Below are 25,218 nucleotides of genomic sequence, written 5' to 3' on the forward strand. Positions count from 1 at the left end.
TGGCTATGTTTCTCTTTCCACCTTTCAAACATCTTTTCATTTTGTGCAGCGAAACTTAAATGGGACATCAGACACTAATTATCCCGACCAAGCGGCCGTACCCCAGACGGTGTGTCACTGTGTATTAATTGGCTGCACCTGTCTCTTGTCATCGGTCATAACCCAGCGCCTTCTCAGGAAAAGGTTGCAGAGATCAAGAAAGTGTGCGGCGCTGCATTTGTGCAGGGGGGGGGAAAAAAAGTGCTTGAGATAATCCAGTTCTTGGCAGCAGGATGGTGTATGTTTTGGAACTGCCCCGTTTACACATCTCTGGCCCACTGTAGCATGTCTGCTCCATATGGGGCACTTGCTCGTTGGAAACAGTTCCAGACAGCAATACATATCTGGGACGAGGAGTTTAAACTTGAAAGTGAATTTAAAGGAAGAAAAAAAAAAAGAACACCACCCAAAAAAACACAGCAGAGCGCCACTTGGATTGCCATCAATGTCAACATTTGTACACATTGACTGTGTCTTATACTCTCGAAAGAGCACAATATTTTAGAGGAATGGAAACTTCATGAATAAATGTACCTCATGCACTCAAAAATACCTTTTTTTTTTTTCTAGTTGTGACTTAATGAGTGGAAGGCTGAAAAGTCTAGAACAGCAACCCAATGATCTTCAGCCTCCTTTGAGTTACCCCTTTGTAGCTCGGACACAAAATTACATGTAGAAATGTAATAGTCTCTTTTTTTTTCTATTTTGTTGGAGAGCAAACAGCATTTTATAGGGACTCTTTTCTTGCAGTTCCAGGTGACAATTAAAGGATTTTTCCAACATTTGTAGAAATAAATTAGATATCTTATGAGTTAATTAAATTCAGTGGTTAAATGTAATGGATGCATGGATAGATATCTTGCTATTCAGTTGTTTATTCATTTATTTTGCAATCTCATGAGCAGTCTGTCATTGCTGTCTTTCAGTTTGGACTTTTAGCTGTCCAACATCTAGATATCTATCCAACCAGGCTATCTATGTTGCTTATTTTAAAGTGAGCATCTGCATGAAAGTGTGTTTTCGTCATTGTCGTTAATGGTTAAAAGCATTGATTAAAACGTAATATTTTATGTTGAAGTTATAAGTCTAGCATGAACAAGCCAATATACAAACATACTGTATGTTGATAAGCTGTGGTGTCTTAATTTGAAAGACTTTAATGGATGAAAAGAGGGTAGTAACTTCTGGTATAGTCAGATGAAGCGCTCCAAAAGAGGAACCTTGGCCTGCTACAGGGGGTAATGTGTTAGCCTGGATCACTCTGCAAAGTCATGCAAATTCCTGTGTTGAGGTTGGACTCCTCCACTCCAGCTCACAGTTCTCCTTGGCTTCTGACCAAGCCATGGAGTGCCCCCTGAGGGGAGTTCACCCAGCCATCTTGTTATTCTTGCACATTCATCCACATCACTTGTTCAGTCGTTAGCCTGGATTGAATCCACTATCGCAGGGAAAAGCCGCTGCCGCCATCCCTGTGGTGTACTTACACGAGGACTTGGGTGTTAAATTCTCCTTTTAAACATTCATTTGACTTGTTGCAATCATGCTGTGGCCGTAATTCCCCTTTTTAAACTATTTTGAAGGCTGGATAAAAGTAGAGAGAAATCCTAAAAAGGCAAATAGGCCTGCTTGTACATTTTGGAAAACTCTTGAATTTTTGATGAACCATACAGTCATCACTGTACTATTTTTAAGGTTGTCGAATTCCTGTGTCAGCCTCAGACTCCTGCCAGACACTGAAGTATTAAATGCAAGGTTTTGAATCATGAGAGAGTCCTTGGTTTTCTGCCAATCACTTCATATGCTTTCTTTATGAAAAGTTAATCATCCACAGCTCTCTGGTTTTCACATTTTTGGAATTTTCTGAAGGAGTGACAGTAGCTGGCAGCCTGCAAGTAGACCAGGGCTACAAGGAGTCCAAAAAGGGGATTCAAAAATGTAATTAGCTTTGCCAGTTTAGTTCTGTTTATCTGGCAACAAGTGACAACAGATGAGTGGCTCTCGGATCTCTGATTGGACTCTGTGTCCTCTCTGCTTTTGGCACCATGAAAACCCTATTGAGTATAAGGATCAGGGGGCAGATGGAGAATTTCTTCTTTGCAGTTGTTGCCAAAAGAGTGGAACAGATAGTTACAATTAGAAAAAGAAAACACTTCTTGTACTATCTGAGTCATCTCTGCAGGTTTCGAAGATTTCTCAGGAGACTTTTATATAGCTGAAGCTCAACAAAGACGTCTCGGTAGCAGAAATCGGCTTTTCGAGATGAAATTACTGTCACTGAATGTTTGCTGTGGCGACTTTTTTGAGGAGGCCATTCGGTCGTGGTAACTGAGCAAGGGATCTTTGCTCATGCAACTTTACATTAACGTCTCAGAGGGACATTTCTGTAGCTGAAATGCTGGAAAGACACATCTGAGAAGACATTTTATTCAGCTATAATTTGGTTTGGTGTTTATGCATGTAAAGCTCAGCAAATATCTTTTCTTTGTAGCTGAAACTCTACTGATGTGTTTTTTTTGATGAGACTTTTATTTTTTTATTTTTTTAAATAACTGAAGCTCATCAGGAAAATGTCTGCAGTGAAGTAATTTCTGAAGTTGAAACTCAGCGGAGACATCCCGACAGTTGAGTCTCAACAGAGACGTTGCTATAATTTTTGCAGCGGAAACTTCGCAGACACAGTGGCGTAAAAGGTCCCGACAATTAAGCAGAGCACATATTTTGATAACAGAACATTATCCATCCTCTCATCTTCTACTCCCACTTCATCCTGAGCGGGGTCGCAGAGAAATTGGAGCATATTCTGTGTAATTACAACAACAGGTTATGACCTGGTGATGTGTTCATACTTGGCAGATTTGGGAGATTAAAAATATGGTCTGCACAGTTGCTCCATCTGTGGCCACCCGAACTTTGAGAGGCAAGAAACGAACGAATCACCAAACTGCTTTTCAACAACCTCTGCCGAGGTTCGATTAAGGTCTCGGTACAGCGAGCAGACCGAACACCTTTCAAGAATCAAATATGGAATGCAACAGGAGTATTACATGCTGTTTTCTTGGAACTCATTTTTTGTTGATAAGCACAAGTAACAACTTTCTGTTTCTCTCTCTCTCTCTTTTTTTTTTTTATGCCTTCTGCATCTCGGTGAGCTCCCAGTTCATAAGAACCCCACCACGATCATCCCCACTCGATGCACTGGATTGCTATGCATTACAGACTTTTGTATTTTGAGCTTTTGGTTAAACTCCTAGAATTAATGCACAGTTATTGCCGCTGGAACTTGCAAAATCATATTATTATGTGAATAGCATACCAGAAAGGTTCTGACAATGAGGACTTGTGACATTCTGGAAATCACCAAATCAAAGCAAATGAAACGTGAAGCATGTTTGTTTTAATAAATCCAGTCAAAGTGTGTAGAACTGATGTAATTTGTAGTGTTGCGTTGTGAGGGTCTCAGGAGGAATTTTGACAAGCCTCAAGGTGTGTCTCAACAGATGTTATTGGGGCTTTTCCTGTCCTCTCTGGCCTTCTTCTTTTTCTTGCCCCGCCACCCTGTGGGGCTGATTGTTCGACTGTTACCTTGAATACATCTCTTGTTTTGCGAATGGCAGCGTGTCAAGGCAGGCAGAAAATGATCAGTCAGTCCAAAGTGTTGTGAGAATTGAAGTGTAAGAAAAAACCTCTTGGTGACCTGGATGATGTTAGAGCCTTAAGTCATGATTGTTACTTGACTTTTTAATTGTGTCAAAACACACGTTCCTACAATTAAACACTACAATCATAGAGCGTTTTTTTTTTTTTTTTTTTTTTAAAGCAATAATCCAGTCCGGGATCTAGTACCTCTGTTCTTCTTTTGTGTGCTTTCTTTTGGCGTGTCAGGCCTCACATGAAATTGCTTTCTGTTATCCTGTGAGCACTAATAAAGGGGAACTCCACTGGTTATTACATTTAAAGATCAAATGACTAGTCAGAATCTGTCAGCAAGTCCATCACTCCAGCGGACAAATCTGTAACAGAAATGCTTAAACTTTAATGAATACTGCTATTTATTTGTATCTGTTACTTGCATTCATTTAGTGATGGCCCAAAGCTCATGACCATTGGTAAGGGTATCGATGTTGACAGATCTGAGCCGTTCTGCTCGGCTCCATCTTTGTCTTCAGTGGCGTTCGGCACGTGGAACGCAGAAAATTACAAAGACAGCTTAAGTGTGGACTCAGTGTTCTTGTTATTTTGACCACCTACCGCAGTAATTACATATTTTTGAAACAGAACATAAAGTGGTTATGTTTAGTTTACATGCATATCCATTTTCGTTTTTCAACTTTTTTTTTTTTTTTGTGCAGTTCCACCAGATCTTTCAGGCTTCACCGCTTCATCTTGTGGGGCCTCGACTGGTAGCTGCAGCCTTTAAATTATTGTGTTATTCTGCCCACCTATGGTTGTTCACATCTGTGTTACATTACAAAGCTCTACATGGAAATGTGTGTTTAAAAAAAAAAAAAAAAAAAAAACAACAAAAAAAGAAGGTTGTTGTCATTGCTTCTAGACAGAACTGAGCAGGCGACTTCCTCAAACACACCAAGTCTGGCTCTGCCAACATCTTCTGCTCTCTGCAATTCAATCTGGATTCAGCTGCAACGACTTTTCCTCAGGAACATAGACGACCAGCAACTGTATGTCTGACTGATTCCTGATGTGTATCCTCAGAAGAACTAGGGGATCTAACAAGGAAGAATCATTTACATCCAGTCAGACACAGCTGTTAACGTTTGAAAAGGTACTTAACAGTTGAAATAGCGCTGAGTTTGATGCTTTGGTGCTTCGCGACTGATAATGTCTGTGAATTAAACAAATCAAGTTTAAAACAGAAAAGCCTAAGTTGCAGATAAAAGAAAAAAGAAAAGAAAGAAAAGGATATAAACAAATGTCAGTCTAGAGAAGCGGTTGTAAGAAACAAAAGCAGCCATTGTTTGGTCTGGAGGTAACGCACATGTTTCTAGGCCAGGGGCCCAGACTGTGTAGCTTACCTGTGCTTTGTGGCTCCGCAAGTGAATGGGATGAAAACAGAGCTGTCAGGCCGTACAAAAATATTATCTTTTCCTAACATAACATATCTGCTGCGCAACTGGCAGTAGTCTCAGTCATATGAAAGGGAACAATAATCAGCGCTGCTGGCCTTGTATGAGCGGGGCTTTGGGCCACCTGCCAATCGGGACACGACTTTGAGCCAAGGAAGCAAGTATGTGCCTTGGCCTGCCGCTGTCATCCTCTGAGAGGTTTTTCTAAAAGTAGCTGGTCATGACCAATTCCTGTAATACATGCTGTAGTACACAGGAAGTATGAAGTTTTCTGTTTTTTTTTAAATATATATATATAATTATTATTATTGCTTTTGCCATTGACAGCATTGTAATTTACCTGTCACAACATTTTTGTAGATGTTCTCCCGCATGTGTCATTTTGAACCTATTATTGAATTGGGTTTTGTTGGCCTTCACTTTGAACCTGACTTTAAAACTCTTTGGCCTCCATAGTCTTGTAGGCGTGACGTTTAATGATGGACGTATTGGGTATGATTGCAGCCATACTTTGGTACACACCTGATTTTGTTTTGTTTTTTTGACACAGGACTATCAAAATAAGGAAAATTCTAACAGCTAAATGATAAAACTTAAAACAGAGGTTTAGAACTATTTTTACCATTGAGTGCCAGTTTGAAATTATCTTATTATTATTAATGAGTGTGCTTGCTTGTGTGTGTGTGTGTGTGTGTGTGTTTGTCCCCTGCGCATTCAGGTTTATCACTAATCAATGAATTTACAACAGATTTCACACAGTTTGGTTTGTTACAAACAGGAGTTTCAGATTGAGAAACTTCAATACTATTACGACTTTAATCACAATGTTTAGTCTGAAAAGCCACATTTTTATTGGACAACAGGATCCTGGATTACTATTAGGACATTTTCGCAGTTCATTATAAACAAAACCAAAATTGCAAATATTTTAATCTCCAAAGCTCTTCTACCAAAAGAAGTAAAAGCACCTAATGTGAAGCGGGTCTTCATCCAGTTTTGAATCTCCACTCCCCTTCGAGTGCCTTCATGAAGAATGAAGGAACAGTTATTGTATTATACCCAAATTGCATGTAAAGTACAAATGTGTAACATTTCTCTTGGTAAACAGTATGATAGACATATGTATATTCTTTTAATTGTATCTTTATTTTACCAACCAAGATCAAAAATCTCTTTTTCAACAGTGTCCTGGCAAAGACAGGCACTAGTACATTAAAGCTACAGACAAAACAGGTACACATATAACATATAAGAAAAATTTCCATAAATTAAGTTCATTATTCAAAACATCTGCAGACAGTTGTGTCTGTCTCCAATTCACTAAGCTTTTTTTCAAAGAGTCCAGTGAAACCAGGTTTTTCAGTTTGGGTTTTTTTGTTGTTCTTTTTGTGTGCTCGTTTGTAGTATATGATAGTATGAGCCAGCAAACCCCAAATATTGCTTGAACTACTCATTGTGCATTTGTTTTGAATGATTTTTGTTTTTTTGTTTTTTGTGGCTCTTTTGTTTTCATGTCTTTTGTCCCCACTGTTTTTTTTTTTTATTGATGCGTGTTCATTTTGAGTCCTTCACCCTCAGTCCTTTCTGTCCGCAGTGAGGAATTACGGAAAGAAGCACGACAGCTGAAGAAGGAGCTACAGGCCATAAAGCAAAGGAAAGAAGAAGTTCCAAAACCTGTAGCAGAAGAAGTCAAGGAGGGTATGTGTGCAGCTTTTATTCGCCCCAACTCCTGAATGTGTGGTAGTGCTGCTCATTATACTGTAAATTTACTGCCGGTTGATGATATATTGTGCCTCACCACAACGAGGTGCCTTTTTAATGATGTTTTAAAAAGTATTCCTTCGCTGCTCGAGCTCTAAGTGTGAACCGAGAAGCTAGGAGGGTGGTCCGTGCTGCATTCTCTGCTAATGGACACTAAGAGAGGCAACCCTCTGATTTTGTCAATTAGTTGCAGACTTCTATTTGTTTTTGCCCTCAAGGGCCTGCATTTTTGTGTTAAAGTGTTCAGAAAATTGCACGGGTAGAAATTGTCCAGTGGCCGCCGTAGTAGTGCATCAAACCTTTTGTGTGTGTTTGTTAGTTTGGAGTTTTTGGCTCAAGCGCCTCTGTAAAAAAACAAAACAAAAAAACCTGCCCCCACGTCTCCTCGGGTCTTCACCACAGTGCAGTCTGTCATAATGTCGTCAATCTTCGGATTTTTGCTGATGCCGAAACACATTTTTGAAAATTTCAAAAACCACTCAGGCGCAGAGGTTTGCCTGAGGTTGTGTGTGTGTGTGTGTGTGTGTGTGTGTGTGTGTGTGTGTGTGTGTGTGTGTGTGTGTGTGTGTGTGTGTGTGTGTGTGTGTGTGTGTGTGTGTGTGTGTGTGTTGTGCAACACAACAGTATGATTTGCGGGGGGCTCCAGCCTCACCGTGGGATCACCAACAGCCAAAAATGTATAGAGAACCGTAATGAGTGAATCAAATACTGCTTTTGTCTCTGCAAACACTCAACGGTTTGTGTTTTTAAGTGTTTGTGTTTTCTCTGCACTCTTTTGACTTGGGATAAAATTTTAGACCAAATACACATTCCACATTGTCCGTTGAACACTACCATCTACTAGGACTCTGCTGGTGTCTCAGCCTTACTGTGGCACTCTTGGTGATATCTGCATAGAGTTAAGCTCTTTCCACCAACATTCAGGAAAAGGTCTTCGAAAAGATCTAGTTATATACTCTGGATTTGAGGCAGTACAGCTCTGCATTGTTCTACCAGGTGGCAGCTCGCCTAAGTTCCTCCATTATCTCACAAGGTATTCGAATCCTGCCAGGAACCTTCGTTTTGTGCTTCACTGGCAGCTTCGCCAGAGGCAGGGAGTTTCTTTTAAAGAGTTGCTCATTACACGTCTGTGTTGGAAGCGAAAGTTAATTCCATTAGATGGAATTCGTAGATGTCATGTGCCAGTGGCCACTGCAGGGGAGATGGATGTCGGCTCAAACGCGATAAATCTCAGGAGCTCCGCTCCGCCACAGACAAACTTTTATCTCATCCCGCTGTTAGAACTCTGCAACAATTGGAGACACACATGAATTATTTGTGGTGCCAACTCATTGGATATAATGTGTTGCCCATAAGCAGAACCATTGCAATAAGTCAGCTAACCCAAATCCTTAAACATAGGTGGAATTGTGCACTTCCTTTTGACCCCGAAAAAGGTTCACTGCTTTCAGACCCCGCAAACTGAGTGAGGCCCTGTTTACACAACAACATTTGAAAGTGAAGTGAAAACGGTAAACTGTCATTGCGCTTTGGCTGTTTATTTACACAACATTGATGATGCGAATCTCTTAAAAACAGCACTTTTTAAAAACAAAAATAACTAGTGAAACTAATGACCTGGCATGCAAACCACCATGTCTCTGTGTGTGTGGTGATCATTCAAAGCATTTTAATTTGAACATGACATGTTACAGAAATGTGGATTTTTCTCGCACCACAATGTCACGGTCATGATACGTTTTGTCGATGAGGTCTCTGCCACCATAGCTGAAAAAAATAGATTTTTTTTCTGGAAGCCTTTTTGGGGTTTTTTGGGTTGTTTTATTTGCGTTCCTCTTCTATTGTTATCAGTCAATTTGTTTTTATTTGCTTGTTGCTTTAAATTCAGTGTATTACCATTGAGTAGCTGTAGGTGGTAGATGTGTGGAATGAGTAATAAGGAATTTCTGACACTGTCAGAAAGTTATTGAAGGCTTTATTGACTTTGATGTCATCACGATTGCTCATCTTCCTGTCCGTCTGGCCACAGGTGTTTATTAGTGTAACTTTCTGACCCTATAAAGGGAATGAAGCAAGGGGATACACATATAGTTTTCCCTGCTTGATGGCGATATTGTGTCAATTTACCATCTTTAAACTCAACTCTAACTATTTCCTGTCCATGACTAAGGTCACACACAAACATTGACACACATATTTGGTTTCTTTTCATGCAGACAGTCTAATTTAGTCTAATTTTAAAACTTGCCCTTACCTCGAAATTTCACAAAGGTTGCCCATTTGACTATGTAAACAAATTTAGACCCCTGCATCGCATGCATGCACAAATGCGTGCACACTCAATCAAGTTTTTCAATATCAGACAGCCTCAATAAACAGTTGTTTTCATTCCAAAACAATTAGCACTTATTTTCTTAAATAAGTTGGTTATTATTAATTTAGTGACTTATTTAGGTCCTGTTTAAAAGAGAAAAAAAAAAGTCTGACATGAGTTTGTCTTTAACAGCCCAAGCCCGCCTGCATATTCACTCTAGTATCAAAGTTGCTGACAAAAAGCAGTAAATATTATTATTTAAAATGCTGCAACCAAACAAAGTGTTTGATTGATTTCATTTCATCCAGAAAATTGATTCATCAGCTAATTGTTGCAGCTTTGAAAGCTTGAATGCAGATATTTGAGTGGTGGACAAATCAATACAACTTAGCCTCTAAGTGTTTTGTTTTGTTTTTTTGTCAGAATATTATATAGATACACAAACACCGAGTATTGATGTTTAATAATATATTTGATATTTACCGGTACAATTTATGACAGGTTTTTACCACAGTGTTTGCCAGACAGTCCTATTTTACTGCATTAGAAAAGATGTAAATAGGAGGAACAGTCTGAAACCATTTCTTTTTCTGAGGGTACAAAAAGCATTGTAAATCATTTGATACATTCCAGCAATACTCAGCATTTAGAAAAAATGTTTAGGATTGCAAAAAAGTTTTATCCTGATGCAAGTATTGTAATAATCTGGCATCATGAGCTCTTAGGCCTCTATCGTCAAGCCTTCGCTCTGTATTTGAATATACTATATGTGCTTTACTTCACGTAAATATAAACATTTATAGAAGTTCATTAATTACACTCTTTTCATGCAAAGATGTGAGGCATTTAAGACATATTGGGAAACTATAGCACAGTAAATGAAATCTGTTTCTCCATTGGTCTGTTAAACTTAAAATCACTTTTCTTTTTCATTTTTATTCAGCACATTTTGTTATCTTTAAGAGTGCTTGATCTTGTGTTTGAACAAATCAAAGTGGAGGTCTGAATATCAACAGTAAAAAGAGAAACATTTCTCCTTATTCAAGGTGACTTTGTGAACCGCACTTTTCAAGTTTAACTTTTCAAGTACAACTTTTCAGTTTTTGCTTTATCAAGAAATCATAGCAATCTGTGCATGCCATGACCTTTTTTTTATAATACAGATGATTGGTGCTCAAAAATATCCTTGAATATGTCTGAAAATCTCTGCCAAAAGTAGACATTGTTGGTAAGTTTTCTTTTAATTGAATGACTGAAGTGAAATGTCACTGACATGTCACTACTTTAAATTCTAAGCAAAACATTGATTGAATGAATATTTTATTCCAAAATATGAATGAACGCTTCTCAAGTAGTGCTAAACCAGTTGCCAATTTAAATAACACCAAAGGTAAAAAAAAACAAACAAACAAAAAAACAGTGAATAAACAAGTTGGTTGTTTTGGCATGGCCAAGTAGCTGTTTATAGCAATGATTTAAGCTGTTGTGTGCAAGCAACATAAAACCAATCAGCTGTCTTGAGATATGTCATCACCATGTCAACATATCCAGGATATTGCTATTTTTGTGAACCACTCAATATGGACGGGCAATGCCAGAAAATTATAGCCAGAAGTCTACACGCGAGATGCTTAAGAGTAAATTGTAACTCCAGAAAATAATTTAGATGACACTCTACCCCTCTATTCTCTACTATGTACTTATAATTTAAACGGCGACCTCACTGATTGTCTATGTTTCCTTTGATAATATGCCACTCGTGATTATGTGATCCTTTATCATTCCCTTGTTAACCAGCAGCGGACTTTTATGACTCCCGTGTGGCTGACGTTACACATGATTGGAGGGAACAGCAAATTGTCTCTTGTGCTAACGCACATACTGCAGTTCATCACAGGCATCACATCAGTTTTCATCACATGAATGATAGCATGTTCCCGTCGTGCGGATTTCTCTTTCTTGGCATGACCGCGCCGCAGACGAGCCAAAAATAAGAGAGCCATTCTGAAACCACTGTCCATTTAATACAAGCTCCAAACGATGTGGCAAGTCCAGTCCTCATCCCACTCAGATCGTGTGTGTGTGTGTGTGTGTGTGTGTGTGTGTGTGTGTGTGTGTGTGTGTGTGTGTGTGTGTGTGTGTGTGTGTGTGTGTGTGTGTGTGTGTGTGTGTGTGTGTGTGTGTGTGTGTGTGTGTGTGTGTGTGTGTGTGTGTGTGGTGTTTTATTACACTTGTCAGTCATGTTGTTGATTTAGAGGACATGTTTCAGCGGAGGGATATTTGAAATGCCAATTATTGTGATTAAGATTAACATGTTATTTCATCTGCTCAGTATATCATCTGTCCCGCTCAGCTGTTTCGACACAACGCTACCGGGGTATTTTCATAAGCTCAAGCTGACGAAATCATTTTTGATGTGCTTTTGATTGATGTTCAGCTGTAATGTTCCCTCACAGCTTGGCGCCGTGCTGCTTTGACTTCTCCTTAAGGACTGTTGATAGTTTAACAGAAAGAAGGTGAAGCTTTTATCCCATTGGAAGGAAGGTGGTGGTGGTGGTGGGTGGGGGGGGGTTGTCATCCACAACATCCCTCGGTTGCTACAACATCGGCGGCGTGATTTGTAGCCCCGGAGAGCTCAGGTGACAGGAGATGGGAGGAATGTAGTTACAAAAGGCCATCAAACTTGAGGATAGTAGTTAGCGACAACAGCTGGAGAAAGGTGATGTGTGTTCTTCGCTCAGGACCTCCAGGGCATCATCAGTCAGCATCCAGCATGTCACAGGCTGCAAGGAGGAGGCAGAGCGGCAGAAGTGACTGGGGGAGAGATAGAAGGGGAATCACTTGCCGGTCTCATAAATCAAGGGGAGAAAGGTTGCCCCTCAAGCAGCACAACAGACTTCCTTATTGACACCAAGGGAAGTCGGCGAAAATGGGGCTCTTGGATTTCCAGGATCGTGCTTGGAAATTCCGGCGATTTCCGAGCATTTGGAGTTTCCATAGGTTAAAAGCCCCGAGAAACGAGAGTAATTACACAGTTTTCTTAAGTAACAGCCCGACTGAACCCCCCCGTGGGACTGAATCGTTTAGTCGTTGAGTTACATTTTCTCCTGAAATGAACCTTTTTTACCTTCTTTTTTTTCACGGGCAGCATATTTGCTGGGAAAAAAAAATTTTTTCATGCCGAAGGAATTGTAGGTTATATTAAAATATTAATCATAGGTTTGATAGACACAGGATCAATCTTTTATTGCCTCATTTGCAGAGGTGATGCGAATGCCTTTAAACTTCTCGTCTAAATGCAAGTCAGCCTTCTCTTTCACTTCTAATTACTTTAATTTACAACTGATCCAAATAATTTCTGAACATATTAAACTTGTGTATCATTTAACGGAAGGGGATTCTTGGTTATATGCACTTGTGCTGTTATAGTATATTTGTACATTTCTCAAAACCTAAAAAATACTTTTTTCCTAATCAAACCAACTCTTATCTGGTGCCATTACACTATATACAGATAATCTGTAGCATGTGGTGGCCACTCTCCAGCTGAAAATACAGAACTACGATAATTTAAGTTTGTCTCTGGATATTATTCAGCACGTTCAATGATCTTCGTGTCGACAGTATTTCTACAGATATCAGGAGGAGAAAACAGGTGGGTCACTTGTGCACCTTCCCTTCTGAGTCAGGGGCTGCACTGGTGTAGAGAATAACCCAGAATTTTGCCACTGCCAGGCACTTGATGCCTATGACTCACATGGAGAGTCTTTATTTTCCTATATAGGTCTTATGGGGATGTTCGTCCCATAACTGACTCCTTATATTTTCAAACACAGCAGTTATTAAGCAAAAGTTCACTGCTCTGAATTCCACTACTGATCAATGCCTTTCCACCCAAACCACTCGCTTTCTATCAGGAAGAGCAGTGAAACTTATACCAAGTCTATTAGAATCAACCATGGGGACCCTGGAAGGGAGCCAGAAACTCTGCATAGCAATGTATTTAAGAGAAAATACAATTTATGAAGAGTAAGAACAGACGCTTTCCTTTTAACAGATTCAAAGGATATAACGTTTTTACAATAATATACTAATAACACTTTATTGTTTTTCCTGTTGGTTTAGACAAAACCTTGATGACCTCAGTCAAACTTTATTGATTAATTCAAATAATTTACTTCCCTAGAAACATGACACCATTATGAGTCCACTCACCAACTCAAGTCCATGAAATGTCTTTGAAAACGCTGGATGGATTTTATAACACAAGACTCACAAATTGGCTTGGTGTGGATTTATGATCGATTTTGTGTGAACAAAATGACAGATGAACTTACAAGGTGAACAAAAAAGGGACTGTCCAAGGTTTCCGTGTCTCTTCAGTCAGTAAATTATTAAAATTCACGTGTTTTATTTTTCTTGGCAAAACCTGTCTTGTCTCTGTAAGTATCTTTTCACCCGGCTTTTCTTTGTCCATAGCTTTATTTTTCCGCTCTCTGTCTAATGGTTTTGCATCAGTGGACCTGTTATCGGTCCACAGCGAAGTCCTGGAGACTTTACTGCCCCTGATAAACGGCTGCATAAATAAAGGTGCATTAACAGTGAGTTGTTCTTCCAGCTCTGGCCTGAAGGACAGGCGGTGGACTTGTGGTGTTTTCACTGTTACATCATTTATTTGGTGCAGCCGAATGTGTCAGAGCATCCAGTCAGAGGTGGCACCGCTTGGCCAGCGAGGTGATGCAGTTTGTGTGTGTGGGTGCGTGACATCACATTTTGTTGTGGAAAGAAAGCGCTCCAGCGGCCCGACAGACTGTGCTTACTGTCTGCCACTCGGTGACTTCACAGCCTGCGCGTCTGAGCCCGGAGATTTACAGAAGCACATTAACCGCATGAGACACAGCGATGTCAGCGTGCCGATTGTCCCCACATGCGTCGATTCACCATGAGGGAATTTTTCACACGTACTGCAGGTTTCACGTCCATGATGGTTTCATGGGGGGAAAAAAACAAAAAAAAAGGTTGCCCGTGTCACTGTGAACCTGTGACTTTACTCTCACAGACTCATTCTTGTGTTGCGTAAGTCTACTTCAGTTTGGTCATTGACTTTTTATATTCCTGCTATTTTTAATACGATATTATCTGCCAATACCATTTTTTTTTGTGTGTGTGTAACTGTAAACTGACGGCACTTGAACCACAGATTTTCATCTTGGCGGCCTCAAAGCACTTCGCTTTCAATCTCATTCACGTACGCTAATTGCAGCAGCTGCAATCCAAGGCACTCACTTCAGAGGCAGCAATTTGCAGCTTTAGTGTTTGGTAGTGGCGCACATGTACAAGAGGAGTCAGAAATTAAACCGTCAATCCTGCGATTTAAGGCCGATCTGCTCGGCCAGCTGAGCCGCAGCAGCAGCAGTCGAGGGTTTGGTCAATAGACCGATGGGATGTCACAGGTACTTTATACTGCCAGAGTTTTCAGCTTACTGTGATTAAAGATTCATAACATTGACAAATATGAGAAGATGAAACAAGTGGATTTTTGTTTTTTCATTGTTTGCTCCTTTTTTTTCTTCTATAATGTTTATGTTCATTAAGTGTTTGCTCTAGTTACTATTTGAAGAAATAAAAAAGAATATGTGAAATCGGTCAGGTCACTGAGGTTAGAATAAACAAGCATTTGTCTATTAGAACGTTACATCTCCTTCTTTTACAAACGTCAAACTTTCCAGTATTCTATAGAAAAATATTTGCTGAACATCCAATCTATACAAATTGATGATCAAATTTTATCCAGCAGCATCTCAAACAGACACAACTTTCATTTAAAAACTATGAAAATCTCACTGCGTTCACCTACATTCTCACTGGCCTTCCTCTTCTCCTTTTCCTCTCTCACTTTGTGACCAAACTGTACAACATGACAACATGTATACAAAATATAGCAACAGTGAACATTTCAAATAATTGAACCAAGAGCACATTTCCAGTGGTGACTTCTTTCTTTCCCTGAATGCAGCCATAGATTTGATCTGCTTCATGTTTAGCCATGAGTCCTCCTAATGACAAACATCACATTCAACAGATACGTCTTGTTGTGGTCTACTTCTCCATTGCACGTCTTTGTTTTCATCTTGCAATTTGCAAAAAGTATGCATCAGTCTATCAACAATTGCCACTCCATATGACTTAGGGTTGAGGGAAAACCAGTGATCATTGCTGGTCCTCACAAGCATTATGTATGTGAACATGCAGGGTCAGAGAACGTGTAAACGAGGCGACATTACTTAACAAAACCACTTTACTGTCAGCCTGTTCATAACTTTTACATGTACTGATTATTTTACTGTTAAAAATGCTACTGTTTTGGTGTTGTTGTTGTCTCACCCATGTTGGGATTCCTCTTAATACTCAAACTGTAATTAAAATAGCAGTAAGAAACCAGTTCCAAAATACTCACATTAGTTATAACATATATGCAGCAACAGCAAGAGGGAGTCCAAAAACTAAACATCGGTCAGGGTTAGGGTTATTCCTATGTACAAAAGCCATTATTTCACCTCAAATGCATGTGTTTGAACTGTGGAAGAAGCCCCCGGAATAGACCAATGCATCCACAGAGAGAACATGTGAACTCAAAAAAGACCCCACGCCCAACGGAGACTCCAATCTTCTTGCTATCTCCTCTACCACTGTGCACCCCTGCACATAAATCATATACACATTTTTCTTTGAAACAAAACAGATTGCAAGCATAAAAAGGTCTTCGCAGTCATTTAATTAACGCCAGTTAAAAGACTTTCACACCAGGTAAAATGCAGCACACACACATGCTTGTTTCCCTTCTAAGAACTAAATAGGTCGCTCCTGCCCCACAGCAATCATTTACTTAATGTAGGTCATCTGTGAGCAAGATTAAATGAGAGGTTACTGGGTCGGGCCACCGTTCCACTACATCTTAGAGAAGGTGAAGCGGCAGCGGTGAGGCGTCCACGCAGGGCAACTCGATCCGAGACGAGAACGCGGCCTCATCTTTTCACCTTTTTCTTACCATCATGTTCTCAGATTATGTACAGCAGCAACTGTCGCAGCTTGACAAGCTTCACTTCCTTTTTTCTTGTCCCTCTGATCGTGTTCTGCTCATTTTTGTCAAGGGCCAGTAACAGAAAACCTGAGCGTAGGGGGCGGGAAAAAAATATGTCCACGATGGTGTAGCGCATTTTTCCAAGAAAAAGTTAGTGTTGTTTTTTTGGGGGGGAGGGGGGGTTATGAAAAAAACTGTCTGAAGAGCTCCAGATAAGTATAAATGAGATCTTAACTTTGCAGCTGTAAATGTGCTTTACATTCTATTAAAGGCACCGCAGCAAAAAAAACATATGTCCTTATTGAAGTTCACTTGAGTTTCTTTTAAAATCCAAAAGGTTTTAAATTGTTATCTTGTTTGTACATTATTATAGTTGAACAAGCATGAAGATTGCAACTTTTGTTTGTGGGGTTTATAATAAAATAGGGTTAGGGTTAACTTCACTAGAGACATTTTTTAGTTATGCAATAATTTTAAATAACTTGAACCTTGACTTCTTATGAAGTCACAAGAACACTTAAGCTTAATACATTTCTTAAATAACAGATGTTCACAATTTGAATTGTATTTCTTTACATTTCTATTGTTTGACAACCTATAATATTTCTTTTTTTCACAAGGTAGCTATTTTCACAAGTTCGTTTTCAACACCCTTTTAAGGTTTTGTTGCAGTCTGTTTAAATCACTGTACACAGTTTTGCAGGTTGGGATTAAATACATTCTCTCACCAGTTGTGTGTTATGATATTTTATGTTGAGTATATTTGGTGCAACGTTTGTTAAATATTGTATATGCTTTAATGGGAATTTAGTGTAATATCTGTTTTTTTGTTGTTGGTTTTTTTTCTCGCATCAGAGGATAACAAGCCATCCAATGAGGCCGTGGCTGAATACCTGGAGGGCCGAAAGAAGTACGAAGACCTCAGGAAGCAAAAACTGAAGAAAGGTTCCAACAGAGAGGCACAGGTAAAACTACTCAATCTGTCTTCATCGTTTATTTGAATAAAAAATGTACTTTGTTTTTCTACATTAATTATATCAAATTATATGGTGAGCAATTTTTGAAAATTAATTTTTTTTGCTCAGTGTTTGCTACATTAAAGAGATGAACTTGTATGAAAAATCCCTTTCTATGTCTGATTTTCTACATTAACTTGTGTGTTTGTTATGGCAGACGATGGCTCTGCTCGATCGCTTTAAGTCCAAGCTGTCATCGGCCATCACCGACACTCCAGAGGAAGATGTGGAGGAGCTCGCAGAGGACGATGACAAAGGATGGTCAGTGAGGCTTTAAATATTCGATCATTTCAGCTCTCTGTTAGGTTCAATCAATCAGTAGCCGGCTGCAGTGGGAACCACTTCATACAGTATAGCAAGTGGAAGCCATCCACCCACAATCCATCTGCTTCGTCCGCTTGGGGTCGCAATGACAATATGGATGGCAATGAAGCCCGTACATCTTTGTCCCATACAGCTTCCTCCTGCCTTTCTGATGCGGCTACAATCAGCTTCTAGATCATCCGAGAGATATAATCTCTACAGCAGATCCTGAGTTGACACGTGGGACCACATCGCAGTCAGACAGGCTTGATACACTTGTAATGGAAGGCATCCTTAATAGATATTCAAACCATTAACCTTAGCTGGCTCTTTTCAATGGAGCTGCCCTACTTTGTAAACAAAGCGACCAAATCGCAGCGAATCCGTGGCCGATTTCATGAAACGGAGCCAAAAGGATGGCATCATTTGCAAAAACAATGATGATGGCCTCCTGATATCTGCTGCGCCTTTACATCTGTCCATGAAAATATCAAACAGAAGTGTAGCGGATTCAGACACCCGATAAATTTATAGGATTGGTTAAATCTCATTCATTCATTGACATGATTCCCTGTGCTGAGTGTTCAGCCGCTATGAGAAGCATATAAATGCTTCGCAGTCCCGTTTTCCTGGAGAGTTCATTAACCAGGTGATGAACTAACATGCTGTTTTGTGGACGATGAACTCGTAGCGAGACACTGTTGGCTCGAAGTAGCCATTTTTTTTTATTGGCTTTCACTTATCTTGTGTCACTCCTGTTGATGAGTTCAAGCAGTGAAAGAAACATTCATTCTATCTGAGGTTGAATTCCCTTTGTGCTTGTTGATGATGATCCTGACCTCTTTTAGGTCCCGAGCTTCCTTCATGTTCTGATAAATGTGTGTGAAAGTTCAAGTCGTATTCGTGTGTGTGAGTCAAGTTGGGATTTTGAACCCACAGCCACGAGATTGGCTATCAGGAAATCAGCCCTGACGCTGTGTTTTCCTCTCATATTCTGTTTTTCACCAAAGATCTCAAAGCCCTAACGACGTGAAGTGAGGCTCTGAAATGAATACCATGTGTCTGAAATTCAGCAAAGTATCCGTATGTGTGTATGTATCAGATTTGAAATAACACAATCTGTAGTTGCTATTAGTCTCAAGAAGCCAGGGTGGGGGGGCTAATGAATTTGAGAGAGAGAGAGAGAGAGAGACGCCTTTGCTAGCGTACGGAGCCCCGACACCTCGCTGTGGTGCCCCCGCCAGGTAAGGGGAGGGGGGGGGGGGGGGGGGGGGGGGGGGGTAGCAGCGGCAGAAGCATAGTGGTCCTAAAAAAACACCAGTGGGAAGTCTGTGCCACTCTAAGAGCACCACGAACAGAATGTGGGTTACAACAGGTCAGACACTGGAAGTCAAGTCTGGGCCAGAGGAGGTAAACTATTCCATCTGTGTCTGTGTCTACAAATTTTGACTCTGCCTCCTCCTCCTCCTCCTCCTGCTCCTCCTCCTTCTCCTCCTCTTCCTCTTCCTCCTCCTCCTCCTCCTCCTCCTCCCCCTCACACACATAAACTCTTGAGTCGTTGCAAAAAAGCCCATCGTCCCTCCTTTGCGCCTTAATTCCCACCCCGTACTTGGGTGGAAGGAAAATAAACGGAGTAAAGGCTTCTGTAGACTCGCGTCACAGCAGCACAGGAGTGGTTTTGATAAGCCGGGTTTCCACATCACGTTTGGGAGACGCTCGGCTCCGGGGGCCGCGCGACCGGCGGGCTGTCATCGCCGAGACTGCTAGACAAATTATCAGAGGCGGCGTGCTCACACAGCAGGGGTCCCCAGGGTCTGCCAGAGTCTAGCCATGACATTCTAGATGAGCTGTCACAACTCCTGCCGATTTCAAATGAACACGGGAGAGAGAGCCGAGCGTACAGACACCCCCCCCCCCCCTCCCCCCCCCCCCCCACACACACACACACACACCCCACACATGTCAACATACCCCCACACTGTACACTCAGCCACAGACAGAAGCAGACATACCACAGGCTGCACACAGCAGGCAGGCTGTCACACACAAAATATGACACAGTATACAACAGAGTCGGCAGACGGCTCGAAGTACACGGCGTGATCTGACGAGAAGGATTAATGATGGTGAAGCAGACGTTCATGGGCATCGGGGTTCATATGGAACCAGAACATCACTGGTTCAAATCCCGCAGCCAACAAGTCACCACTGTGCAAGGCCTTTTAACTATCGACTCTTCGGGTTGGATCAGGAAGGGCATCTGGCGTAAAACTTATGTCGAATCAAACATGGTGATCCCATCATCATCTGTGGTGACTCCAGAAATGAGCGTTGGAAAGCCCTTCTCTCCCTTCATAGCAGCTTAAAAATGTAGTTTTATTAATTATTCATCCATCAATCTTTTATACTGCATCCTCCAATTTAGGGTTGCTAAAGGGCTGGAGCCAGTCTATTATAGTACAAAAACAGAGACAGACAATCGCATTCACTTCTATAAGCACAAATTAACTTTAAATGCATGTTTATAGACTGTTAGAGAAAACCGTAGTTAGAAAATATGGACTGAAACAAGGAATAATCTCACTTTTGATAGCATAAATCACTAAACCACCACGTGGTTCTTTTAATAATTATCTCTAATCTATGGTTTTCTGTCATTTTAACTGTACATGTTTATTTTTCCACAGTCTTTCTGGTACTCCCTAGACTTAGATGAAAATGTATTATATTTTTCAGAGCAAGTTCCTTCCCAACATCAACAAGATTGTTGCCAATCTTATTGTTTGTTTTACTGTGTTTTGCTGTTTTTACTCTTCTATTTTTATTTTTGTCTTTTATGTGAAGCACTTTGGCTTCAGCCACAGCTGTTTTAAAGTGCTATACAAATAAAAGTTACTTGACCTTAAGTTCAACCCGAATGAATGAAATACAATTAAAAGCCTTTGGGTCAAAAATAAGCTAGTGAACCAATGGCATAGTTTGGGGGGGAAGCATTTCTTTGGACTCTCTTTTCTCCATAATGAGATAAATATATGTGTGGACATTTTTTTGCTCATGTTTTGTACATTAATAATATAAAATCCACAGCTTTTATATATTAAGTACATAAATATGTTTGATACAAAAGCTTTGGAACTGTTTTTCTTGATTATGAAAATGATTTTCATGATGAACAATACCGCACGGGCCCTTTTTGACATTAACATGATACATTTATGAGATAAAAACTTGTTGAACCGATCAGTTTTACACTAAAAATGTAATCTCAATCAAAAGTGAATCTTGTGAATGTATTATTTGAATGTAGACATTAGATGCAAACAATGTTTTTTTTTTTATTGCACAAAAATGCTCCGTTCCTGCTCTACACTGTGGCATCTGTTTCTAAGACCTGCATAAAGCAGTCTGCAGCTCTGTGACAACGTGCTGAGGCGATAGTTTGCGATAGGTCGTCTGCTCCTGCTTTGTTGTCAAGATTTGCTGATAGCACACACACACACACACGCACGCACACACGCACACCTCCCAGCAGCAGCTGAAGAAATCCTGCCAGTGGTTTATCCTGGGAAGTGTCTGACACTGATATCTCCTGTGAGGAATGTCCTGATTCTTTAATCTGTCTTTGGGGGGGACCGACCGGGGAAATGAAAGACACATGAGCGTCTCCTCTCCAGAGATTCAAGCATTTTCACAGAAATCTTTTAACTGCGGAGAAATCCTGAGCCTGATGTCAAAGACATCAGCAACTTTTTTGCAGGTTTTTATTTGAACAGCTACAGCAGCGATTTTTAGTACTGGTCAACGGCGGAGATTTTTGCATTTGCATTTGTCCCCCAGCCTGGCGTCTGAAAGTGTTTTCACTTAAGCGCATAGTCATTTCAAATGGCATATAACTAACTATAATAGATCTATTTTTACAATATGTGATTCATTTTAATGTCAAGGGCTTTTAAATTCATTTGTCCGGAATTAATCTTTCGGAAAGTGTCGAGATGTTTACATCTTGGTAAAGCCCATAGAATATGTTTTTTGTAAGGGCAGAAGGCTTGTCGTGGTCATGTTGTTGACTTATGATTCAACCCATCACAGATCACTGTGATCAACATATTTTCAGGTGTGTGTAAAAGGGACCGAAGCACACAAAGAGCAACCTGACCTGAAGTTTGTTGCTAAGCTGCAAGATATATTTAAAGGGGTCGTATTATCCAGTTTTTCAACACTTTCACATGGGTTGATTTAAAAATGTTGTATTCATAGTCTATTGCCCTAAATCCACCTTGATTTTCATCCATTTGAATATTGGATCATAGGACTTGCATTCAAAATCTGCTGTGTCTGTGTCAGCTGGAATGGCTCCGTTACTTGTTGTAGCGCAAATGTTTTTTACATTTTAACAAGCCAGGGAGAGAAATTACAGATTTTCTTCACTTCTGGGGCGTCGTTCCAGGCATGGGGACCCATATTACTGTTGGAAAACCATTAGAACGGGAATTTTTGCATAATATGACCCTTTTAATGTATCCTTGTGGAAATGTTTCTGACGAATCATCCGTTGATCTGCAATTCCACTTGCTGCAAATATTGCAGAAGAGCATTTGGGATCTGAATGAACCTCAATTTAACCTAAAAAAAACTTGGTTTAGGGGAAACAAAGAAAAAAAAAATCATGGTTTGAGGTTCCAGTGAGGACAGGAGTTACCGGATTTGATGGAAACAGGGAAAAAAAATTTGCATTTCAAAGTAGTTTGCTGTAAATATTTTAGCATCAAAACGTCAAACTGAAGCCTGCGGATCACTTATTCAGTTATAATACAGATTATTTCCACAACAATGGCATCTGCAGAAAATTCACTGTATCTTTCCAACTTTCTTTTGTTCAGGTTGGGTCATGTTCTGCAATTCGACGAGCAAACCAGAAAAGTGAAAGACGCCACCATGCAGGACGAGGACACTTTCGAGATCTACGACCCTCGAAACCCTGTCAACAAGCGGCGGCGAGAGGAGAGCAAGAAGATCATGAAGGAGAAGAAGGCCAAGAGGTGAGGGCCTGTAGACCCGGACCACCTCCTGTCTGTAATGTGTGACTTGAAAAAATGTTGGCTCATTCGCTTTTCCATCAGTTTGTAGAAAGTTTGTGCCGACTCAAAACATCTGGATTGATGTTGCTAACCGTAGGGAATACCTGTAATCTGTGATGGACGTGGAACAGCTGCACACATACAAACACAGGAGTCCGACTGTGATCCTAGTAAAGGTTATTAGTTCATATTGCCGTCTCTCCATTTTCACGACGTTATGTTAATTAGAGTTTAAATGCGATTGTAAGCTTGTCAAGAAACAAATAAATAAAGTTAATGTAGAAACTCTCTGGAATGATTCTTTCATTTCTATCACTCAAACAACTTTGTTCTCTGGCCTCATCATCAGCTGGATCATTTTATATAATCTAATAATTCAATGCAACAGGCATTTATTTTAATATCAAAAGTGACCTCATGCCTGAATCAATTAATTCAGCTAATACCAGCTTCTATGTAGTCATAAAATCATTTTCGATTTTTTACATTTCTTAACTGTAATATAGGGTTTCTTTTTAGGTTTTGCTCAAAACCTCACTTGAGATCACAATGCATCAAGATGTCCTGTTGTCTTCCTCATATTTTAGCCAGAGATACATCTATAACAAAACAGTGCTATTTTGTTAACAAGTGATTATTTAGGAACCTCTTAACTGGAATAAAATACCACCGCATCCACATTTGGTACAATCATAAATAGATTTAATTAAAAGGCATATTGAAGGAGGCTAATAAGCAACAAATGGCTGAATCAGGAAACATTCAACTGCTTATGTCCCAATTTTTAACATCAAATATAAATCCTGGGTTCTATTGTGGAATAAAAATATAAATTAATGATTATTTCAATTATTATCATAGATAGGTAAACTATCATTTATCTCATAATCCATGTATTTTATGAATTGGGGTTGTAGCTCTTGGGTAGCTTAGCTCACCTTAGCAAAGAGCTGGAAAGTGAATGTAAAAAGCTGGCCTGAGTCTAAAGAAAGCAAATCCACAAAACTGCCAATACACCTGTGTTAAATATATAAACACTCTCTGAGTAAACATCAGTGGTTGTTTTGTTTGTTGTTAAATGACATACTTCAAAAATGGACTTCATGATGAATTGACTTCACTTATAAATCTTTTTTTTATAGTGACCGCCATCTTAAAGCACTGACATACAAAAAAGAGCCAATTTGCCTGTAAATGAGTACATTTTGCTCGTTTAATGATGAGTTGAAAATCAGAGGAGGCTCAGCCACCCTGTTTCATATTTCTGTCCTATGTGACATCCGCCTCACTGTCACTGGAGCTCTGGTCACGACTGGAGCAGTCGGAGCTTGTAAAAGCTAACTGGAGTCGTTACCTCACCGTGGTTTTTCGGGGGTAAACGATCTGCCACTGCCATGTGTGTGACCAGGAGCTGCACTTGGCCGGCAGCACGCTGTATTTTTACTCCACTTCTGGGATTATGCTTACATTTTTGTATGGAACAGGAAGGAGAGTTAATGTTACATTATGAGCGCGGCCCTGCCCGAGCTGCTGCAAATCTAAAACAGGTGAAGCGGTGATCTAACCAACTGTGTGTGTGTGTGTGTGTGTGTGTGTGTGTGTGTGTGTGTGTGTGTGTGTGTGTATGTGTGTGTGTGTGTGTGTGTGTGTGCGTGCGTGCGTGCGTGCGTGCGTGCGTGCGTGCGTGCGTGCGTGCGTGCGTGCGTTCCCGGGTAGGATGGAACGTGCCACTGATGAGCAATTGAGAGATATTCTCAAGTTAATGGATACTTAAAGTAACTTCTTTATTTTTTTTTTCCCCAAACCTGTCCTTGATGATAAAACAAATTTTTACTTTGAAAAGTTACTTTTTGTCTCCTCATTTCCCTTCTTTTTAATATCTTAACAATCTGACACAATAAGCAGGGTTAAGCACTGAATTCATTCATTATATTCAGAAATTAATAGTAAAAGAACTTATAACGTCTGACAAAGCCTTACACTGGTAGTCATGTCCTATCACTCACACACTAATGAACAAGGGCCACCATTTAAAATTGTTGCCCTCCATCGTTGGCAATTGAAGTGTTCATGACAGTTCGATATATGAACAGGGCGAAATAGGGGATTGGCTCAACACGACCTGGAATCAGGAGAAGAGCTACTTTACCAACTGACCCACAGCCGCCGTAAATTTATGATCTCATTGCAAGTAAAGTGAAGCATGACAAAGCAGCTGATATAGGAAGAAAGAAAGCATACTTCTGCTCCGTGTTTAACCCATCCTCGTCAATAGCGCTTTTGCTGCAGTTTCCTTATTCTGTGTCATATCGCAGATCTACAAACTTTAGTCTCATCGTTCCCCCGTTTGTTTTCCCTCTACCTCACATTTGTCCTCAGGCTGCACTCAGCAGTAGGGAAAGTCCCTGAATAGACACATTTTGCACAAAGTGATCATTTTAGCTTCAGTGAACCTTCCAAAGGTCAGCTATGCATTTTGTTCTCCATCACTTAAAGAAGAGCGCTCCACGTGACCGATGTGAACATGTGAGAAACCTTTAGC

General features: G+C 40.2%; 1 protein-coding gene across 1 annotated transcript in view; it reads left to right on the plus strand.

Moving 5' to 3' along the window:
* cwc27 (CWC27 spliceosome associated cyclophilin) overlaps nucleotides 1-22,987 on the plus strand; it is a 32,723-nt gene extending 9,736 nt beyond the window's left edge. Inside the window, exons 11-14 of the mRNA XM_080510319.1 lie at nucleotides 6,718-6,821; nucleotides 17,135-17,244; nucleotides 17,453-17,556; nucleotides 22,479-22,987. Coding sequence (XP_080366445.1) covers nucleotides 6,718-6,821; nucleotides 17,135-17,244; nucleotides 17,453-17,556; nucleotides 22,479-22,641 — 481 coding nt within the window. The 3' untranslated portion in view covers nucleotides 22,642-22,987. The remainder of the gene's footprint in view (nucleotides 1-6,717; nucleotides 6,822-17,134; nucleotides 17,245-17,452; nucleotides 17,557-22,478) is intronic.
* Nucleotides 22,988-25,218: the final 2,231 nt, after the last annotated feature.

The sequence above is a fragment of the Blennius ocellaris genome (genome assembly GCF_963422515.1).
Source record: "Blennius ocellaris genome assembly, chromosome: 15".
NCBI classification, from domain to species: Eukaryota; Metazoa; Chordata; class Actinopteri; order Blenniiformes; family Blenniidae; genus Blennius; species Blennius ocellaris.